General features: G+C 42.0%; 1 protein-coding gene across 5 annotated transcripts in view; it reads right to left on the bottom strand.

Annotated features, from left to right (window-relative positions):
- Positions 1 to 3,622: 3,622 nt before the first annotated feature.
- Positions 3,623 to 23,481, bottom strand: part of SEMA6A (semaphorin 6A) — a 119,689-nt gene continuing 99,830 nt past the window's right edge. For all 5 annotated transcript variants that reach the window (XM_057372243.1, XM_057372261.1, XM_057372268.1 and 2 more), the window contains one exon: positions 3,623 to 8,298. In XM_057372243.1, the coding sequence (XP_057228226.1) occupies positions 7,109 to 8,298 (1,190 nt within the window). In that variant the 3' untranslated portion in view covers positions 3,623 to 7,108. The remainder of the gene's footprint in view (positions 8,299 to 23,481) is intronic.

Below are 23,481 nucleotides of genomic sequence, written 5' to 3'. Positions count from 1 at the left end.
AGGCAGAAATTGCTTTAGGAGGCTCTTATCAGCACCCTTTTACAGGCATGTTCGTGAAGCAGAAGTGCATTTCAGTCTRTTTTCCTGCGAGCACAGAAGAGGCTGGAAGAGGATTTCACAGCTCTCTCTGCCCGGTGTGGCCGTGGCGTGGCGGTGCCCAGGGGCTGATGCGAGCCCCCCGCTAGCCCAGACCCGCCGGGACAAAAGGCTCATTGCCCGGGCTGCCTGTGCCTGTCCTGCTGCTGCACTGTCCCAAACAGGGCACTGTCCCAAACAGGGCACTGTCCCAAACAGGACCAAACTGTCCCAGCTGGTGCTGGGCTTTGCTGTGTAGGAGGAGCATCCTGTTTGCTCTGGAGGGTGCGACCGTCTCAGCCCCGCTCTGCGGAGCGGGTGACACCCCTGAATGCCAGGGCGTGAAGGACAGAGAAAGAGCTGAGTTTCCACTGAGGTCTTTGCCAGTTATCTTCCATTATTTATCATCTTCCTTTAAATCCAGCACTTGATGTCTGATATTTCATTTTAAGGAGGATAAATGTGAGGGCTCACAGGTCCTCCGCAGCAGCCAGCAGGCTGCCCTGTGCTTCCCCAGCACTTTGCTTAAAGAGCTGACCTAATGAGTTTTGTTCCCTCCTGTAGTCCCTGTCATTTACAGTTGCTATAATTTCCTGTCATAGCTACTTTCCCCCTCCCCCACCTCCTTGTGATATTGCAGGGTTCATCCATAAGGCTGATGTGCTCTGACTGCAGCATGCTAGATTTGTCTTCGTCTTAATATATTATTTATGATGCTATTATTCCTTGCAGAGGACTGCCTGCCACGCTCTGCATACAGTTGCTGGTCTTCCAAATGCATCATGGCCAGCAAAGGAAAACACTGATCTAATTGAATTAACAGTGGTTCTGTTAGCCTTAATAGAGTTTGTCATGAAACACTAAGCAGATGTGACAATGATCTTGGTTAGTCATGTTTTGGTCCCTACTCCTAGACACGGTAACTGTTAGCCACATCAGTGGGGAGAATAATTCTCCTTTGCTGATCAGTAATTGTGCTTACCCAGACATGTGGCAATCACTTTGGACGGATGGCTGAAATAAGCCAGGGACTTGAATAGCAGAAACTTTTATATTCTGACAATAAACTTGGCTAATTAAAACAAGATGCAGATGGTACTGCCACCTAGCAATTTTCACCTCACTTACTCTGACTCCAATTATAGTCTTTCCCTACTGACTTACACTGTTTAAATTACAGTCTGGGGATAGATGACTATTTACCTGTTTCTGTTCATACAAAGAAGTCTAACACATCACTGTTCTGCACAAGGCATGTGAAGATGGACTTAATACTTATTCTGAAAAGTATATCTCCACTTTCTGAAAGAACGGGGGAAAAGTAATAAAAAAGACTACTTAGAGACTCATTAGCAGACACATGCATCAGCAGGAAGCATATGAATATTACACACACAATGTGTCTCTCTAACACTTGTTCATTGGAGCAGGTGCCATACTTCTGGGAAATTAACTTTAATTGGATAAATAGAAAACTGGCCCTAACTAAGCTAGTCCAACTCACTTTCTTTGCTTATTATTTTCTTTAGACACTCTGAAAAGCTTGATGTTGATCCCTTGGGTGACTTTCCCTCCTCAGAGTGAAATTCGCTTACAAGGAAAGGGTTAGGCAATCGGTCATCAAGAACGGGTTAGGTTCGCTTCATTCTGCCTCAGTGCAGCGGGGAGGATAAGATTGCCACTTGAGGTACTCCACATTGCTTAAACAAGCTTTATAAACAAGCTTTAGGGAGCAAACATCCATGCCTAATCCAGGGAGGGAACATCCTCTGCTAATTCTGTGGTGGTAGAATAATGTGGCAGAATTATCTGGAATTGCATCCCAGAAATCACTCTGGCCATCATCTGGACCACTGAATTGCTGTTAGTGCTGATGCATTGCTGTTGTGGCATTTTATTCTGGCAGCCCTTTCCATGCAAACCAGCCATGTGTACTGCCATCCTGCTGCCAGCAAAATGCACTCATTTCCTCATTTACTAATATCTTTTCATGTGAGGAGCTCTCAGGTGCAAAATGTTCCCTGATGTAAAAGCTACAGTGGGGCAGGACTTGCAGATATTTTTGAAATGACACTCTTGTGTAGTTTGAAAATCCATGTCTGTTGGAGGGAGAGGGGAGGAACAGGGCAGTGGACCAGGATTTATTTAGAGACCTATTAAAAGAGTCATTCAGCTGGGTTCCATTTTGTGTAAAAATATGTATGCAAATTAATGCTGATTGGAAAGGAACTTCGGTGCATCCTCGATGACATGCTAAATGAGGTCAACACGAGCACCATTAATACRATGAATAAGATGACACTAACTTGAGTGAAGCGCTCAAAGCGTCCTTGCTTTCTCTTGGCTCTCTTGTTTGTCCTGTTCAGCCCCAGGGAGCCTCTGCAGAGCGGCACCAGCAGCCCCCGTAGGGGACAGATCTCATGATTCAAACAGACAGCCAGTAGCTCAGGGGTCTCCTCCCCTGTCAAAAGCCTCTTCTGGGTTGGGAGCTGGGGGTTCTGGGTGGAGGGACCATTCCTTGGGTGTGGGAGCCTGCACTCTGCCTGGCTGAGACCCTGCCAGGGCAGTGTGCTTCCTTGGGTTCCTCTCCTGATCCTTCTTCCCAGCGGAAGGCAAGGCAGGTGTCAGAGGAGGGCAGGCCATCTCGGAAGGGCACCTTTGGGGAAGTGTTGCCAGAGAATAGTGCTTTGAGGGGCTAAGGTCACACCTTCCCTTTGGCAGCAGGATTTGGACTCACAGGCAGAGCAGTTACAGACCCCAAATCGCTTGTGCAGAGCACCTTGCCCTCCTCCTTGACATCTATGTTTTAAATAGACTTTCCTTTCACTGGCAAGAGATGGAGGAGCTGTGCAAAAGGAGACATCCAGCACCACTGCTGGCTATTTTTGGGCCCTCTTCTCCAGACTTGTCACTGTTTATAGAGCAATATTTATATTAATTTTAAAATAGGTGTGCATTAATCTTCTAATAGTTTCTGTAGGTGCCGCTTATACAAAGCATTTCAATTAAAGACAAAGGATTTTCACAAAGGATTGGCTGCAGGACTGAAAACAATGCAGGTCCCCAAGCACCTGGAGAGCTTTTGCTTTTCCATTTGCAGCAGCTCTAGGTCAAATGCAGGGGAGAGCGGAGCGCTGTGTGACCATACAGTGCCCTTAGTCCCCAGGCTGGAGAGTCCCTCAGCATCACCTGGGGCACATCCCAGTCCTGGCAGACATCCTCCATGTGTGCACACCACGCATCTGCATGTCAGTGTGCCCAGCTTGAAAAGAAAAAGGAGGAAAAACCAGGCAAGTATGTGGGAAAGCCACTGAGAAACAGTGTCTGCGWTGCTCTGCGTTTCCATGTCACATATGTGGCATCGATCAGGAAGGCAATAGATCCTGAACAGGGTGTACTGGCAGGGCAGAAAAGTACTAATAGGATCTCAGCAAAGGTAAATTAGTGGATGAGATTCCTTCTGTCTACAGGTTCACATTGTTAGAGTGCCTACTCCTTGCACCAAACAAATCCACCAAGGCCAGTGAAGGACACAACCAATGTTTATTTGTACCACAGCTAATGGCTGCACACAAGTGATCCCATTCACACAAAACGAGTGTGTAGAACTCAGGTATGTTTTAATAACTCTCAGGCCTGGGGAGATTTTATACTCTTTTGTTATGATCTGTTTACTACTATTTTCTTGCAGAGTAAGTCTCAGACAACATCCTCAAAATCCAGCTGTGAAGTACAGCAGATTTATAACTGCTGAACAAAAAGTACAGCGTACTCTGTTATTAATATGTAAAGCCTGGAGATGAAGTCACATCTGTATGATGATCTATTTTGGTGGACCACGTATGCTTAAATCCCAGCCTTGCTCTTTTRCACTATAAAGTCTGTCATAAATATTTGATGATGAACAAGCTTATAAAAAGAAAATGCAAAATGTGAATAGAGGGAAATCAAATGTGTGATTTAATTTTTAATTAATTACCAGCACCTTACACTAAAGTTCATCTTCTGTAAGAGGAAGAAAGCAACAAATTTCTTCCTCACTATAACCTGATCTAAAGGATCAGCATTGCATTTATTTGTATTTTTTAAAGGAAAAGGATAAATAATCATGGGACAAGCAGAACCAAGAAACAAGGTAGAACAGTCTGGTTTTATTACCATATGTAATCAAGAGCTTTTATTTCCCATTTCTCCTCCTTTTTCTTTCCTGCCTTTTTTTTTTCTTTTACAACCGACATTAAGTTGTGAATCATATGTTAGGGGGATGTGGAAATGAAGGGAAACTGGTGACATCACAATACTTTACAACTTTACAACAAAGGAGAGAGTCTGAATTTGTTGCATCTACCAGTGTATAGCAAGGGTGGAAAGCAAAGGCACACATAGGTTCATGACGCCCTCGGAACAGAGGGTGGAAGGGAAGTGGGGTTGGGAAAGGGTGAAAACAGAAGATCCACCGAATACAAAATGAACATTTGAAGGTCAACCCAGTAACTGTGGTGTACATTGTGAAGGCAGATCGCTGCACAAGCTGTTGCCATGATTATCCATCTCTGTGTTTTGGGAGAACGCTTTGAGGGATAATATCAAGGGAACCCTACTTCAGGGGTTTGGAGCTTGGTAAAAAGGTTGTGAGTTGGTTCTTTTAAAAAAAAATTACCTTGCTACCTACTGTTTTCAAAGGGTTTTCAGTTTGTTTTTATTAAAACAACAACATTGCTTTGGATACAGATCTATCTACTCCAGTCTGCATAGTTCACTATGGGTGAACAAAACTGTTTCATAAAAGAAGCCATGATGAAATGAAAGAACATGCAARCACCCTTGTTACACACTTTGGTGTAGACCATCCAGACTTTATATATACCATCTATAAGCTAGTGGACTTAAAATCTGTCTTTTCAATAATTTGGAAACAAAACCAAAACCCTGAAAAACAAATGGAAGTATAAAATTTTAAAAAACAAATTGAAACAGAAACAACCACCTTACTCAAACATACTGTTCAGTAGATATATATATATTTATATATATATATAAAAAGCTTAGAAGCGATCCCCATCATTTTTCTACAGTATGTTGACACAGTTATTGTAACAGATTAAAAACACAGCTACGTTTTTGCATAAACTGAAAGACTGGAAAGGAACTTACACGCCTGCGCGCGCACACACACRCACACACCTGTGCGCGCGCACACTCCCACACTAGCTACATGCACAGTCACACGAAAGAAACAAAGAAAAGAAAACCCCACGTTTTTCCCCAAAGAAGTACATGCAGCATCCTTCTGGAGCAGCAGGTAGCTACAGCAGGAGCCTGCCTGTCTGTTCTAGCTCCATGTGCCCTGCGTGCTGCAGGATGTGCGGCTGGACTTTCTGCAGGGCTTGGCCCCTCTCACKGGTGCTGTCCCCAGCCAGGGGACATGCCAGCTCCATGGACAAGGGTGTTTGTCATTTTCCTGCTGYCAGTGAGAACGATCTCCACGCTGACATGCTGTAAAGGGGGAGCGGGAGGCGGGGGAAGGCAGGACCCCCAGCACGGTGCCTTGGGAGCATCACCACCTGCGGGTGATTTTGACAGAGGACTTGGCACAGCTAGAAAGTAAAATTGGAGGGTATGGTGCTAGCCTAATTTCTTTAGGGATGTGGGGTTATGATGATAACCACCACATTCTTCTTTCAATGTCTTTACTCCAGTATTTGAAGGGGCTCGGAGGAGGAAGGATCAATAAATATTTGCATTACTCAAAGGGGAAAAAGAAAAAGGTTTTACATACTACAGCTCACAAATATACACAACTGAGGGTGTAAGGCACAAATTTACATGTGGAAGAAAACAGGCTATTCACAGATATATTCCCACGAAAAACCCGTGTGATAAGACCATAATTTATGCATGGTAACAGCCGGCATATTAGCTAGTTCACACTGTTTGAGGATTTTGTTTGCCGTCTCACATGCAAGGTGAAATGAGATGGCACATCACAAGCTGGTGCCTTCACAGAAAGTATTAGCTACTGACAAAGCCATGTTGATAGCAATGGTGCACAGATGTGCAGCTTTTAAGTTTCTCTTGCAGCTGCTTTAGAAGTTATGAACTCGCGGTATTTGTTGCTGTCTTAGGTCACAGGCCCAGCCAGCTAATTAGCTGAGAGACTTAAATAGATATCCCCTTTTTTTTTCAGCTAACCAGGCAGTCCAGGCACAAAGTTCAGAAATCCAGCTCCAACTTATCTAACTCAGTGAATTTCTTGGAAAAATAAAAGAGTTCTAATTACTCCAGTTAATGGGTTTCACGTTAAATAGGTATAACTTTCAAGTTACTTCTCTGAAAAGCTGCTCACGGGATGATAATGCAGGTCAGTTCCTTAGGAAAAACAAAAGTTGAACAATAAATAAGAGGAGTTACTTGTGTTAACAGTCTCATGTTATTCATTAAAAGAGAAGGATAGCAGAAATCCATGACATTGTTTGCCCAACCCGGCATTTAACTGCTGTGACCAAATGGCTGTAACACTGATGGGCATCATTTCACAGTACCTGCTAGTAGTAAACTTCTGCCATTGTTAAGTCAGAGTTAGCTTTATCAATTGATTTTTTTTCCTTTTTTTTTTTTTTAAGGTTTTTTTCTTTTTTTTACATTTGTGTGTTTTTTACACTTGTTTTGCTTTTCAGAGCACTCTTTCCCAGTTCAGGAATGCACTGTGCAGTTGGGGGCAGGGGGTGAAATGTCACAGTCGTCTTTCACCTGTGTGCTTTTGGCTCAATGTTTGTGATGGAGGGTCAGTCTTTCGAGCAAAGAACTGGCAGGTTGTGGGGGTGAATCCTGCAATTGCAAACCTTCAACCATGGGTCATATGGCTCGGGTTTAAAAAAATATTCCACTTTTCCCAGAGAGCAGAAATCCAACACGTCTTCAGCTTGCAACAGCGATCTTCTCAGAGGAGCAAGTGATAACAGCTGCAGAACACCTTTCAAGGGCAACTTCTGCATAATTGCCATCCTCCTCCCACTCCCCCTCCCCCCTCTGATTATGTACACGCATCGTTGGGCTTCATGGATGTGGAAAGCGGAGCAAAGGAAGGTTTGGGAGGTACGTCTGGCTTTAGCGAGGGCGTGCGTTTCAAGCCTGACCTCGTCAGTGAGTTGTAGGCAGTGAGACTGGGCTGCCGGGATACAGTCACGGCCTGTGCCTGCGCCGCGTGGACCTGTATGGAGTCCACTCGCTGCGGGGCCGGCGGCGGGTTGTCACCCCGGCCRAAGCTCTGATTGCGGGACAGGTGTGACGAGTTGGAGGAGTTAGTGTTGTTTCTTTTGAGCGTTGATGCCTGATGACTTCTGGTGAGCGAGTTTGTGGGGTAGCTTCTCTTGTAGTCCACGTTGTAGGCAGAGGAGTGCATCTCCAGCCGCTTGCTCAGGCCGCCCTGTGACAGCGAGGCGCCCGCGGGCCCCAGGGAYGCCTCCCGCTGCGGCACTTTCGGGGGCATGCTGTCGAGGCTTTCCACCAGGTTAACTCCGTGGCTGGGGCTTTTGCTGCTGAGGTGGTCCTTGATAGTTTTGTACTCAAGGGTGGCATTCTGGTCCTCCACAGACATCTGAGCCCCATCGCTCATTTTTGGCTGGTCAACATACTCGTGCTGGTAGCCTTGCTGGGCTATGGGCAGGACCACRACGCTGGGGATGTGGCTGGGAGAAGCCCGGAGCGGCAGGTCAGTCGGGATCACCGGTGAGGCCATGGAGGGGATATCTTTTGTGCAGGCATTGATGAGGTTCTGGTTTCTCTCCCATTCCCTGCTGCCTCGGCTGGGCTTTCTCTTCTGTTGCAGGGTTGGGGTGGACTCAGGGGTTGGCAGGGCAGCCAGGTCCAGATGGTGCTGGTCAGCTTTGATTAGCATCTTGGCCGTGCTGCCCGGGGTAGCCAGCTTGCCATTGTGCATCAGAGGCGTGAGGATAGCTTCAGGCTTTGGCTCCTTGGACTGAGCATCCCCAAAGAGGCCGCTGAGCTTGGAAACGCTGCTCATGGAGCCGCGGCGGGAGTGGGTCAGCTCCTTCTCCTTCCTCTGCACGACGGCCATGTCTCTGCGGCGGTGGTCGCAGATGCAGTACACTACGATTCCCGAAAAGACGGCCCCCATGACAAAAGCAAGAATGACAGCAATGGCCAGCAGGGTGACTGGCACCAGCTGATCGTGACCTTTCAGGTAACTCTCGCGAATCACTCCTGCAACAGACAGCACAGAGAGGTTAAACAAAGCAAGGATGGAGGAGCAGTGGGGAGGTGGGGGAGGCTACTTATCATTAACTACTTTATCCAAAGGCATGCTCCAGGGAGGTTGGTTTGTGTTTTGCAAGGTGATTTTGTTTATCAGCTTGCCCAAATTTGGGAACATACTGTACCTGCCAGCTACATCTTCCATGTGCAGCCTTCAGCATTCAGCACAGCTTTTGCACCTGGAGCTGAAGACTACRAAGTTCAGGAGGGGAAAGGGAATTTACTTGCAGGACAAGAGCAATTGGTTTGAAATCTTGGCCCTGGGCAGTTCACATTGACTTCAGCAGATCAGWGCTGTTAGCTCTCCTCCTCTGACATACTTTTCATTCTTCACCTTCCCCTTTCTCATCTCTCCTAGGYTAATACCATCTTATTTTTACTGTGGTAAGTAATTCACATTGAAAAGCCTTTAAAAGGAGGAGAAGAGATAGAATCTCAGCAAATACCAGAGAATTGTATCCCGCATTGTTTAAGGCTTGTTTCTCTGCTCTTCATTCTGTTATCTCTGTCRTGTGTTTTGTAAGTCAATGTCACATGCCTGAGCTTCAGGAGGATGCTTAAGTAACTATGAAAGATAGAGCACAGTGCTGAAATTTATTGAGCCTGCTAGATGACTGTCCTTGCTATTTTAATTTTAAAAGCTCTCTCTTTTCTGAACACACGAATAGACTGACCCCTGTGCTAAAGTCTATGCATTGTTTTCTAAAAGACCTGACTGAGTGCCTCATCTTGTGGCCCTGTGCTGTGGTCAGAAGTCATTGTCAAACCCCACTTGGCCATCCAAGCATCGCCTGTCTGAGAAGGCTTCTTTGGCAGAGCACACATTYTCCATCTGAAGTCCCTAATGTAGAATTTATGAATACCCTGAATTTCTGAAAAAAGTCAGKTTTTTTTCTGATATGGGCACCCAACCAGCAGCACTAATAGAAACAAAAGCACAAAGCCTGTAGTTTGTTGGTTTGTTGGTTTTTTTTTTTTTTCATTTCTGGTTTTGTGCTCCTTACTGCTTACAAAGGAGCAGCCACTGTCTGACAAGGAACATCTCTCCCATCTCTTTTTCCAGAGAGGGCCCAAATGCCACAGGATTTAAAGCTCCACATACTCTAAGGAAATGTAATACTTGTCCTTACTACAGGAGGGTGAGCAAGGCAGAAAATACAACTCCAAGGCTCTCCTGAGACTTTATAAAGATACAAAASTTTCACATTGCAAATCAACTTCTAAAATAAGATCTTTCATGTATTTGGCACAGAAAGTATTTACATCCAGAATTAGAACCAAAATACTCCCCAGCAAATTAAAACCAAAATACTCCCCTGTTAAAAAAATACTGAAAAGTTGTGACTATCTCACAGAAGCCTTTGTAAGTATTCTGGCTAGACAAAGTATTCAATTTTTCTGTCCCACATTAATTGCACCATTTAGGCGGATAAGGGATATTTKCTTATAAGAGAGAAACTTTATTAAAAGAAGCAAAGCAGCTCTCAAAACCCTAAGCACCTGCATGTGACATCACAGCTGGGTTCCACAGAAATTACTGTGCTATGACAATACAGAGAATTATGATTTCACAAGCAGAATAAATAGTAAGAGCAGATGATCACTTAAGAAAATAAGATCCTGCATTCACATAAATGCCTCAATAGTAAAAAAGTAAGGGTAGGAAAGTAAAACTCAGAAAAAAATACATAATTAGAAACCATCTTCAAATTAAGTGTTTCTGTAAGAACCCTCTTTTAAAGCCCAGCAGCTTCTTAAGAGGCACGTTCTTCTTCTCTTTGTCATGAACACTTAACCAGCAGCAGTAAAACCTACTTCTGTAGTTTAAATCCACATACAAAAGTGCTGTGTGTAGAAGCACAGTCTAGTGGTTACAGCACGGTCAGCAGGACTGTGTTGTACTGCAAAGGTGTTGGTCTCCTGTGGTCCTCCACCTGCTCAAATTTACATGCTAGACTCTGCAGCATTTTGAGACCAAATTTTTTACACTTGTAATACTGTTCGGAGTGAATAACTGGAGAATCTGATACAGAGTCTTAAATAGATGGGAAGAATGGTCATGAAGTTAAGGAAAGCTTCCACCTTAAAAAGTCTAATTTAATGGACTTCTGAGCACAAACTTCTCAGGCTTGTCCCTTTGAGCAATTGTCCAATGTTTTTCATGGAAAAAAMCCTCAAAATCCCTGCTCAGTATCTACCTAAGGGTGTAAGTCATCATAGATTAATGAAAGTTATATCTTAGTAACTTAACATTCTTCACTGAAGGGGTGGTCAGTCATTGCAACAAACTGCCTATGGAAGTGGTGGAATTATCATCCCTGAAAGTGTTCCAAAAGTGTGTTAATGCACCACTAGGGGACATGGCTTAGGAGAGATCACAGTGGTGCTAGATCCAAGGTTGAACTTGATGATCTCAGAGGTCTTTTCCAATCTAATTTGTATGGACTGAGAGCAAGAGGCTGGAGTGCAGCCCTGTGGCAAGGGAAATGGCATTTTTGGTTGATGGTAAACTGACTATGAGTCAACCATGTGCCCTGGTAGAAGAAAGGACCAACCATATAAAAATTTTGGAATGTGTCTGAAGATATGCAACAAAAATGGTGAAAAGACTACAGGGCATCAGTGATGTGGAGTGGCTGAAAACACTTGGTTTGTTCAGCTTTGAGGAGACCTTACTGCTATCCAAAAATCCCTCATGGTGAGGAGTAGAGGGGAAAGTGCTGCTCCATGTCTCAGGAATCTGGTCATAGGATGCAAGGYAATACCTTAAAACTCATGTCCATGCCCAACATTTCCTACTGGCTGAGGGAAACTATAAACTCTGCACTTCCCAGTCTTCTGCTTCAGGCTAAATCCCTCCCTGTGAGTGACAGTCTTAAGCACAAACCTGCACCACTGCATACAAAAGCAACACGAAATCTTCAGTTTTAGGTCATCAACAGGTACTAGCACTCGCATTACGAAACTACTACACAGTCTAGATCAAGTGACCATTTGTGTTCATGAAAGGGGCAGCTGAAATGATGTGCATGCTGCAGATGTTTTATATGCAGAAATGAAATACTTTTAAGGTGTCATGTCTAGCACTTCCCTGTTTGCAATATATCATCTGCAAAAGTGAAAAGACTTATTTCATTTTATTTGGTCTGAATCCATTCCCCACCTATTTTCTCTAGTGCATGCAGACCTATCACTTTGGGTAACAACAAACTTCTTTTGAAAGGGGTAGTTTTGACAGAATTACCTATATTAGCATTATACTCCAGAGATGAATGGTGATAAAAGTAAACTTGAAAACATTACAAAYATATAGATGACATAAAATATTTGCTCCTTCAAGGATCGGACCTCACAGGTCATGTCACTATTGCCCCAAACATGGTGACACTTACTGACCTCCCTGAAGTCTTTCATTTAAATCAAGCTCTCTCCCTTGGAAATCACAGCTGGGATTACAAGTTCAGTGTCTTCCTACACGTGATGCAATATTATTACAGGCTACTAAAAGAGCCAGTCTAGTCACCCGATATTCTCCCTTTTCCATGGCTATTCTGATTCCTATAGACAACCTGATCCTTCCACCTCCATTAACTTTCTGTAATTTCATCCCATGTCCTTTTGTCTACATCTCCTAACATTGCCATTCATTTTCTCAGTCAGTATATACTGTACTGTGACAGTCTGGAATACGCAAAATCACCTCTTCTTACTCATCTAACGAGAGAGAAGACCTGATGTGGTATTGTGTTATTCTGCTATGCATAATTTATTCCTTCTTCCAGCAGAGCTTYGAGGTAAAGCACACAGTTTTGGCTGGCCAGTTGGTTAAGAAAACACTTTAAAAAATATTTCCAAACCTTCAAAGTGATTCAATTCTGAAATGAGCTCATGCCTGTATGAACTACATGAGTAGAGCATTGACCTAGCTTGTTCACTAAAAGTAGTTGGGGAATGAGCAAGGAGGTATTATTTTTATGTCAATGCTACAAATACTTTTATTAAAGTTCTGGAGGATGTGAAAAGACCAGACGTTATACAAAGATATAAATCTCTGGTATGCTAAATTATCATAAGCAGGAAGGTGAGGCTCCTTCTTTTCACCAATTAACAAAAGTATTCCAGGGTTTGGACACTACATCTTTTWAAAAAAAAATAAAAATCAAGATGTGCAGAGTGCTGGATAGATTACTGCATGAAAATGCTAATGAAGCTATTCTGGAGATGCTCTGCTCCTTCTGATTCTAATAGGAAAGAAATTCCAAGGGCAGAAATGTAATTAAGATGAAATAATCACAAAGGAACAGAGTTCATCGTTCTAAGGAATACATGGCACGAGCATAACTGACTAAGAATAATGAATATCGACACAAAAAATTTCGAGGACAGATAAGGAACGACATGGAGACTGAATTATTTAATCCTTTCCCTGCTGCGATTTGCTACAAAAATCCCTATTCCTATCTGTGATCAGAAATGTAACGAAGTTAGGGAATAAGTGTTGGCCATGACGAAGAAAAGAGATAAATTTATTTTGATAATAGACTTCTAGAAATTGTCTTAAGGAATCCATCCCCATTTACTCAAGGAGCTGGATAAAGCAATTTATAGACATCGTACAACATCTCAGACAACAATGGAACAAAGACAAGCATGAAGAGCTCTGGAAAAGTATATTACTTTCCTTTGAGAACAGCCAAAGGGAGGACCCAACAAAACACAGACCTGYCAGTGCAATTTTTAGAATGGGGATGACATTAGAACAAGTAATAAAGCAAACAATTTTATGAGCACCTGGAGGATGACAAAGTAATTGAAAAAAACAAAAAGGCAAAGCAAATTTTCCAAYAGTAAATTTCACTAAAGCAGACAAATTCCTTGCTTGACAGGATAAATGGCTGACTTTTTGTGGTGAAGGAGTAAGTATGATAGCCTTTGTGAGTAAGTATAAGCCAAAGACTTCTCTAAAGTCTTTGGCTTATCTTTTCAGAAGTAAATGAAAGAGAGCTAAAACCTGCTGAAAAGCTGCAGTTGAAAAGTTCTGATCAAAGGTCTGCCTGGAAAGAGATCTGAAGTGAGGTGTCTGTCTCAGGAGAACAGCAATTAACAGGCATCTGCAGAAAGCAGACCCCAACTCCAGAGGCCCAGCAAAAGCTCTGTGTCCTTTTAACACATACAGCATGAAAAGGAACATCTCATGACGAAACCCACGTTTCCCCGTCTCATCTGTGATCCCTGTGTGGCAAGAATGGCAGAACATCAAGGAAAGGCCCACAATCACATTCCTTTCAGTCTAAGTTCTGGCATATGCTTTGCAGTGAGTAGAAATGTCCAGCAATTCCAGCTTATAGCCCTCACAACCCGTTGGTGAATGAAAACAATCAGTAAATCAGTAAATGACCTCCCAGTTTGAATAGATTGATGAGMGGCTGTTCCAGTGATACAACAGTTTGGGTGCCACCCTTTCTCACAACCAGGCTGGAGCTGGTGAGGATAACTCACAGGACAGACAGCGAGCAATACCTGGTCTGCMACTACAAATTCCCATGTGTGAACAACAGCCACCTGTCCTGAAAAACAACACTTTCAGCCTGCAGTTTGCTGTAGTGTGGAGACAAAGGAATGATTCATGGCTGGCAGAGGTGTACGCTGGGCAATGAGAAGACCACATGCCACGTGCACCATGATTGCCTTGTGATCAGATCCACGGGGAGCTGTTGCTATCTGTCTTTCCAAACTTGCCTGCAACAGTTGGTAAAGTAATAACCCAAAATAGTGACACATATGAAACTTGAAACACTGAAGTGGGAAATGAAAAATGATGTTTTGGAAGGGAAACGAGGGAATAACTATCAGGAAATAAGGTAATTTTTATCTCCAGACCACACATTAAGAGCAGCTAGGGAGTTAGTGTCATTGCTGTCTGAAATGTCACCTCACTAGCTAAAYGGGAATAAGCCCACTTCCATCTCCAATACCTACAAAATCACTTGAAACTTTCCACAGAACAAGTAATTGTTCCAGAAAGGCACAGTGATTTCTTTACTATTGTTATTTAAGGAGAAAATCCAGCAGTTAATTTCATTCCTCAGTGCAAGCTTCTCTGTAGGATCTCTTCTCCTTCAGCTTGCAAGAAACACTGGGAAAAACACATTATGAATGGAGGTTTTTATGGGTTTCAGAATATCTTCTTTAAATACCACTGAATAGGTTTTCAACATGTGTCTCCAGGTGTTAGAAATGTATTTACAGGTAGTCTCATGCTGCTAAAGGACTATTTCAGACTGGAAAATCCYTGCAGATATTAAGAAGCTTTCTTCCCCTTTTTAAACTAACAATAATAATTTTTTTAAAAGAAAAAAAACCAACCAATCAAGCCTCCAACAAAATAAAAAAAAAACCAACCCAACCCCCCAAACAAACAAAAACTCACACAAAAAAACCCCACACAAATTTAGACTAAACTTTGAGATTTCAGAGACAGAAAAGTAGAGTACCATGTACTTCTGAGATCTTATCTCATGTTTTCCTGAAGAAATAATTTCAAGATTTAACATGAACCAACCACATTATAATCCCAATGACTTGGCGTTTGCAACTTTGAGGGAATTGTTTTGTTGAAAACAGTAAGAAAGATCTTTCCTCATCTTTGTTACAGCTTCAGGGACTCATTCTGCTGACTCAGTGCAATACTACCCAATACCCATTTTTCTGGACTCCTGGTGTCAMCAGCTAGGAGAAAAACCCAGCTCAAATATTCATAAGTTAAAGCTGCTGGAACATACTTTCCCCGCTTCCCTCACAGTAAAGCTGTATTGTTGACTTGTGATGGTCTGCAACTCTTAAATTTTGCWTGACTGTGTTGAGAACAGCAATCCATCTCCTCTCATGCTCCACCCTAGAGCTCTCAAAGCCCATTGCTTGAGCTAGTAGTCTGAGGTACCCAGCAAAGAAATAGTGGGTCCAAATACTTGGAGAGAGAATTAATTTCTTAAAGAAAAGGCTTCCAGTTATAAGAGGCCTGGGGATCATTGGAGGTATGAGGAGAAATCATACTTCAGACCCATGAAAACAAAATCAATATATAATGTTACTGAAGTAACATGCAACAAAGCCTTGCAAAGTATCTAAGCAATCAGATCAGTGATAGTGGCCACTGTTAGGATTCTCTGGTCCCTTATCAGACCTATTTCAGAAACAATCCCTCCAGAAGAAGTTTATMAATTAATCTCTAACAGTAGTTTAACTTCTCCTTTCAGCTGGCTTATCACTMTTTCTCTTCACTTTTCATGAATGACTGCTGACAAGACTCTATAGGAAAAAGACAGTTGTTACTTACAAAAGAGGGGGAGATCAATATGTYCATGTGAGAGAGCATGTGACTTCTGAAGCAACATTTTCAGAATGGATTTCAATTACCCAGTTTTAGTTTGATTATGAGCTTGCAATCCAATTTTTCTGCAGGCCAAGGTGGCCACACAAAACTCGTATCATGGCCTTGTGAATTCACACTCATTTTGAAACACCTATTATTATACATGGAAATGATAAAATCTGAACCAGAAAATTCATGCTYAGACAACTTCCACCCCCACTGGAGTGGAGGAGAGACAAGACCTGAGACTGGAGTAGTAACTCTTAAAGCTTTTTAAATTGTGTTACTTYTGAGCAGTATTTGTGCAAATGAACCAGTTTATTAAGTTTGCAAGTATGGGAGAAGGTTTGTTTGACGCAACCTCCTACATACATAATATAATACAATATAATGATGAAAGTCATTACAGTACTGAAGCCAGCCCAATTTTGTTTGTCCCAGAGGCTAAGCTCAGGGCCAGCTCTTGCACTAGAAAGCATTTGACAACCTTTCTCCCACTGGCAGGTGGTATGCCGTGGCTGATCATTTTGAACTTTCTGATTTCAGTACTTTCCTTCACCTCTCACCCTTTCCCAGAGAGCGATGATAATTTTAGATGCCTCTGCATGACTGGAAATAAGCATACATAGTAGGTCGTTTTGAAAAAAAAGAAAATACAGGCATTCACAGTAGTTAAAAACAAGATATATAAAATCCAAATGCCAAGGAAAATTAATTCTTTTGTAGCCTGTCTCAGCAGAGACAAACTTTATGCTGCTTTGCATCTTAAAACACAAATTTCCTTTAAAGTCTGCAGCATTTCCTCTAATGACGTATAAAAAGCTCAGTGCACATTCTGGGACCTTTCTACTATGCCTGGGATAAGCTTAAACATATACAGCTGCTCTTTATTAGCCTACTTCAGGGGATCTTTCACAGCTGGGTTAAAATAGATTTACATATGTTTGGCTGAATATGCATGATTTCAGGGCTCCAGAGAAGTTGTTGTAGCCTGCAAACTGAATCTCTCATCTTCACAGTTCCCATTTCACTGCATGGAGCTCTTCTGATGGCACAGAACAAGTGTTGGGTGTTCTTTCTTTTATTTTTTTTTTTCTTTCTTTTTTTCTCCTTTTCCTGATGTGGGCATTATGTATTCTGAGCAGCTCAGCGCCTTTCTGGAAGCAGTTTTTATGAACAGTGTCAAGGAAAAAGAAGCTGTTGCTGAGAAATTCTGTGGCTTTTCCTCTCCTTTTATACAGCCTGTTTTGAACTATGGCCTTTCTGCACAACAGGGAAAAGTGAAGTTTGCAGAATGTCAACACAAGCAGCTCTGCTTAACAGGCTGAAGCTAAATGCAGTATTATGGAAGAATTGGGGTTAAATTTCAATCACTGCACATAATCTCAAAACAAAAAATGTTTCCTCATCAGCTCTGATCTTCTTTAATGACACAAAAATGTAAATGCTGATTTTGAGCTAGTAGAGCAACTGAACACATCACAGCTGAACTAACAAAGAAGTCATCTATTAAACATTCAAAGACAAATAGTAAGACAGTCCCCTATATTTCCTATTCCCTGAGGCCCTGGAAATTATCACTAAATTGCTGAACAACTATGCAACCAAGCCAACACTGTTTATTCATGCACACAGACTGTATTTCTTAGGGACAGTCCTTCTGCCCACAGCTGGGTTGCTGGTGCACATTAGGAACRTGGCTGGACCCCTTGTTAGCTCTGCTTTTGCATAGAGGAAGGATGAAACCTCTTCTGCCATTAAAATGCCATCACTGTGTGCTGCATGACAGAAGGCAAACACTGTGGATTAACTCTTCATTTCTCCTACACTCATAACCACAGCAGGTGCAGTCAAAAGGCTTGGACTTTAGAATTAAAATATGCCCCTGCCAGTAAAAGACAAGACTGTTTCTTCCAGAAATATTTGCAAGGTTGGTGATGTAGGCAAAAAAGAAAATAGATTATACATGTCTGATATTAGGTTTGCCATTTCCCTTTGTGTTGCAGTCCCATTGCTTCATCTGCCTTTGAACACATTCAGTAACTGAGCCATTGTGATGAGTTTGAGACACTGTAACAGTCAGCAAGACTAATTTTACTGCTAGTTCTTCTTTAACATCTCTCTGCTCTTCAAGTGCAAATAACAGAACCTTTCTTTCCTTGGTTATAGCAATTCAAATCCATAGTATGCCCAGTAAAGCAAGCATAGTTACCCCAGCCATATCCTATGGCAAAAGGCAGCATTTCCCTGATGGACTTACTTTTCTGTCTGTCAGATTTGTAATTCTCTGCTATTTTTTTTTAAACTTAATTCTTTTTAGCACCTTGCAGATGCTACATGTACATTCATACTTTAATGTCAGAACTTCACTGATGTCTCCTGTGTGSATTTTTTAACATGCTCAGTAACAACTACGGCCAGTCTGCTTCCTTGAATGAGGTGACCCTGTAGCTTCATCTCAGAGAACACACCCTGGCAAGCAGRTACCCACCCCAGCTCCAGCAGAGCTGCCCTGAGTCCAGCAGCAATCTAGCCATAGCAATGAGGGCAAGCCAGTGTCGTCTCTGACATAGATCAAATCTCATGGACACCTTCTTGATTGTCCAGCAGCCTGGACACACTTGTGTGCTTTACCAAACATCTCATTAACAGCAGCGAGGCTGCAGATAACAACTCCCCAGCCTTACAGTCAAATTTTGGGGTACTGGGTCAGATTTCACTTTTCTGGATTTTCTGCAGTAGTTTGCTCTTACTTTAACTCAGCATCTTCCAGTGTTGCAGGAAAACCAGGGAGCTTACACAGCTGGCTAACCAACATGAAAGTAGCTCCTGCAACAAGGATCATGACTGGCTTTTTCGTATTTGTAGACTAGTTTTCAAGACATGTTTACTGATCTACAGATATACAAACTTCCACATGAGAGGTTAAAGCCTCATTTGTTTTCCTAGCATTGAACCAATTTTTATCACAATCTCTTTTCACTCAGTGGCATACATTTATTCTCCTCTTTTCTAAAAACAGTGTAGGTGAGATCAAACCTTCCAGGGAAGCACAGCTGATGTTATCAAGTTGTCTTGCCATGAGCAAGGAGAGATAAACTGTATTGTCTTTCCAGGTCTTGATGCTGAGTATATGAAAGTAGCTGCTGATCTGATATTAGTAATTCAGTTCAATGAGTGTGAACTGCACACTGAGATACAAAAAAAACTCTTGTGTGTACAAAATTAATTGGTCTTACTGGATGAGTGCCTCAGTACATTGCCTGCAGCTAGTCATATTTATACAAAAACATATAAAAGTGCTGCAGAACTGTAAGGTTTCTTTAAGACACTGAATAGAGACTACTGTTCAGTAGAGATAAAGCAGAATGCTATCTGCTAAAAAAGAGCAGTGCTCTTTATGTTCCTTGTTAYGAGCCATGATTGCACAAACCTCTGTGCAGGCTGGGGTGAGCGCAGGGGGTTCAGTGTGGAGAGCAGGCAGAAGAAGGGACAGAGGGCACTCCTGCACTGTGCCCTCCTTTCAGAGGCTGATTGGGACTCATTCAGCAGCGAATACACATGGAGGATTGTTGAACTGTTTGATGGGAGCTATAAGCTGGCAGCAGGAATTAAGTATCTCCAGTGTCGACCATGGGCTCAAAGTCACTACTGATGGCCTTTTCTGCACCACTTGATAAGACCTTGTGTGAGCATCCTTAAAAACCAGCAGTACTCAGTGTCCACCCAGAACTGTGACTTCTGTTGCACCTAGCYGGCTTGCTTCCAAACAGGAACTCAGTATGGTTTTCTGATTTAAAGGAAAACACCTAGAGCATATGCACTTCTCCAAAGACTTTTGGAATTATTTTAATAAAGGCTTTGTTCAGGTGTTTCTGCCCATGCTTAAATTCCCTGTCTGTGCTGATTCTATTTATGTTCAGCAAATGCAGATCTTTCAGGCTCTCCAAAAATACCCCTCTGTTTCTTCCTACAAGAACATGATAGTGGATAGCAGTAGCTTTGTAGGGCTTTTAAAAATGCGCCTGTGCTCCCCCTAACCTCTTTTTTTATGTAACAGCTGCTCTTTTATTTTCTATCACAATCGTGGGTAAGATGGGATGGAACACAAACAAGATGGCATATTATTGACAGCATGCAGCTGGTGTTATTTTCCAATTAAAAAATCCTTGTTGGGCATATGAAAGAACTGTCTAGTTTATGCCCAGTTGTGACAATGCCATCAAGCTGTACCTTCAGCTGAGATTTTATTTCACAGAAGATAAGCAATCTTTGGTTGCTGGTAGAAGAACAACAACAGTTTAATATCCTGGCCAACACAAAGCTGGTGATGAATGTCCTGTTAGCCATTTCCAAATGTTTGCTGTATTGTATAGCTGTGTCAGAAATGTTTCTTAATTCTTCCTGAGCAACTACTCTATAAACTGCCTGAAGCCCTTCTGATGCCAATGAGCTGTTAAAACCTACCTCAGCAGGGACCCTGACCTATTCCACTCTGCTGGGGCAAGGAGAGCTGTCAGACTATCAGCTGGTGGTTTAACAACACCAATGCTCAATGTACACAGAGCTGTTTGTGTGTTTAGTTGCCTAACTGTGACAAGTCTCTTCTGGGCGTCAGGGACTGAGAATACTTTGCCAATAAAACTCCTTTTTGTCCCTCACAGGGATTTTAGGATGCACATTCTTCATACAATGGTAAATTTGCACTATCTGCTTCAAAACTTCACAATTAAGTGCCCTTAAGACACTTTATTTGTAACATGAGAATAACAACATATTTTTTCCTATCTTCTCTCTCAGCCACTGGCACAATCATAGAATACATGATTAAAGTTCTGGCAAAATTAATAGCAATGGTAATTGGATAGCAGAGACTACAGTGCCTCACTAGATGACAGAGAGTTTGAAGGAACACCTGCCTWAACACCTGACTAAAATAAGGAAATTCAGGAACAACTGCTTTCCAAACACAATGACATTTTTAATCTCTGTTTAATGTTCAATAAAACTGTGATTGGAAAACCTAAATTATGCCCTCTCCAAGTTTTTTTATTTTTTAATTAACTACATGCTGTTGATCAGTAAGCACCAGCCCATGTTGACATGAAGGATGTAGCAAGCCTTTTTTACAGTCAAAGGAAACTAAGAAAAATGGAGAAGTTATTTGGGATCCTTCCTAMACAATAAAAGACATGTTGATAACCATTAACTGAAAGTTCAAATATATCAGAAAACTGTACGTGGTGTTTTGTACTGGGCAGGTAAGCAAGCAGTTGACAGTTTACAGACCATATTAAAAATGCTCTGAACCAGGACTGTCAACGTTTAGGTAATTGTAAAATTACTACTTTATGTCTCACCTATTAATGAATACAATCATTGAAACTAGGCACATCCTATATTAGAAAAATGACATTATTCAAATGTCTTTAACAGCATATTGAMATTTTAATTGTACACTGACATTAACAACACTAAAAGGTGCTTTAAATGCCTTTCAGCTATTAGATTTTCTGCTATTAAACCCCTTTGAATTTCAAAGGAGTTTCAGAAATCTCTTGTTTTAAAGGACTAGACTGCCCTCCCAATTCAGCATCTCTTTATGGCACAAGACCTCCTTATAATCAATATAAACATCACAAAAATGAAACTGGGGGTTACCCAACATCCTGTCCACCAATTATGCTTTGCTATTTCTAGWCAGAGTAGTGGCTCTGTGGAGCAAGCACACCCTACAGCAAATTCCCGGCTCCTGATAAATATGTCAGTGCTACAAAGGTCAAACAAGAGCACGAGGCAGTCTGTGTTCCTCCACTGAGCCCTCCTCACCGAGTGACWGTGGCTGAATGCAGCTGGGGATCTGGTCCACCACACAATAACTCTAGTGCCCCGAACCCTGAGCAGCTGCATTGACAAATTGGATGTGGCCTCTTCTATTGAAAAAAAGCACATCAGGGTCCTGGGGCAATGGCAGTTTTCCCCTCTTTTAGTAAGACAAGCATTTACTGCTCATTGCAGCCTAGAAACACACAGCCTGACTTGAAATCTATGCAGGTGGACAATTACAGGTCAAGGATACCTGCTGTTTCCAGAAGCCACATTTGACATTTGATGGTATCTATTTTAAACTTCAACATTCTTTTACTTGAAGGATCCACTACTTTGGGAGCAGAGAAGCTCTGTTTTCATAACCAGAGGTTGCACATCAACAGTCTCTCTATCATCAACGATGTAATTTTTTTTGGCTACTAAACAGGAAATCGCTCTTGTTCTAATATTGYCACTCAACATTTCCACTTCTGCTAGTTAAATCTGAAATCTGTACTGCTAAGTGAGACATAGAAACATTTTGAGTTCTGAAAATACCAATTGCTAAAGTATAGGCATTTAAGTGTGGCACAGGCAGTAGGTATGTGCTAGAATATAACCCCAGCAYCATTTTGATTTCCTCATCCTTGCCTGTCTTTTGCAGTGAAATCTGTTTCTTTCCTTACACTTTCAGATGGCTACTATAGAAAATCTGCGACKAAATGAGCTGGAGCTTTCTTCACGTAAGATTTGAAATGAAGACTTCGCCACAGAGAAGACACACTATATCACTGCCCTGTACTCTTATAATCCCATGTTTGACTAAAATTTGCTTAAGGATGATGCTCTGCTCATGGATTCAGCTCCTGACACCTTTTCTGAGTGCCTTGCCTCTGCTCTGCCTCTTCACTCTTGTTCTCAGAGAAACTTACAAAAGCATAATAAAAGCAAGTTTGAAGGAAGATTATTGTTAGAAACATTCTTCCAGCAATCTTCTTTCATTAATTTTATATACAATTTCCATTTTATTAATCAGCATCTACTTTTCTGCTGCCAGTCTTTGAACTTGAAGATGTAATCTGAGACAGGAGCAGACAGCTCATAAATGCAAGACAACAGAAGGAGGATCAGTGTCATTTGTCTGGACAAGTCTRGTGTATTCCCTTAATTCTGAGTGCACAGCCCTCCCTGTGCATGTTACTGGATACCAGCAATTCCAGTGTGGTGAGGTCATCAATCTTCTGGTATGTTTGTGAGTTATTAGCCTGGTCTAGTGACTCAGGTATCTGGCCACTAAAAGCCATGTGGGAAATTTGGTCCCATTTAACTGTTAGCAATGGCTTTCTAGTGTTTATCTGATATGGTGCTGAAATAGTGCTCCACCGCAGATATGCTGGGATTAGTYTACGAGACATTCAGTTCCTGGACAAGTTGCTCATTAGAGCCATTTTAGGCAAATACAGGCTTGGTTGGATGTCTTAAAAAATASTTTTTAAAAAATTTCAGTCAAGCAGCTAGTATATAAATAAGGCCTCTTTCTGGAAACAGGGATGTTCACAGCAAGCTGATGCTAATTTACTTAAGAACATTTCAGAAAAAGAAATCTATAGTGCTTTGTTTAGCACAGACTCATCCAAACAACCAGTGTTTCCATCCTAATGGGAAAAGTCAGTACCTTTTAATCCAGATGTATACAAGTTTAAACTGACTAAAATCCATGCTGTCTTGTCTAGGTAAAATCACTTTGTGAACCACTACAGCTTTGAGTACCACACCTCCCAGTCCAAACCTCAGCCACATGCTACAGAATCATAGACAGAATCAGAGCCATTTTCTACTCCTTTTCTCGCAACATTCTTTTATCAGACTATGGGCAAAAGACTTAAAAGTACAGAAAATGAAGGATCAATCTCCAGTGTTTCCTCAGCACTTGAAACTTAGTGATCTGCAAA

The sequence above is a fragment of the Malurus melanocephalus genome, unplaced genomic scaffold (genome assembly GCF_030028575.1).
Source record: "Malurus melanocephalus ecotype Western Australia unplaced genomic scaffold, MMel_1.1 scaffold_7, whole genome shotgun sequence".
Classification (NCBI taxonomy): Eukaryota; Metazoa; Chordata; class Aves; order Passeriformes; family Maluridae; genus Malurus; species Malurus melanocephalus.
Note: the sequence above shows the minus strand (reverse complement) of the source record. Positions and strands in the feature narration are given on the sequence as shown.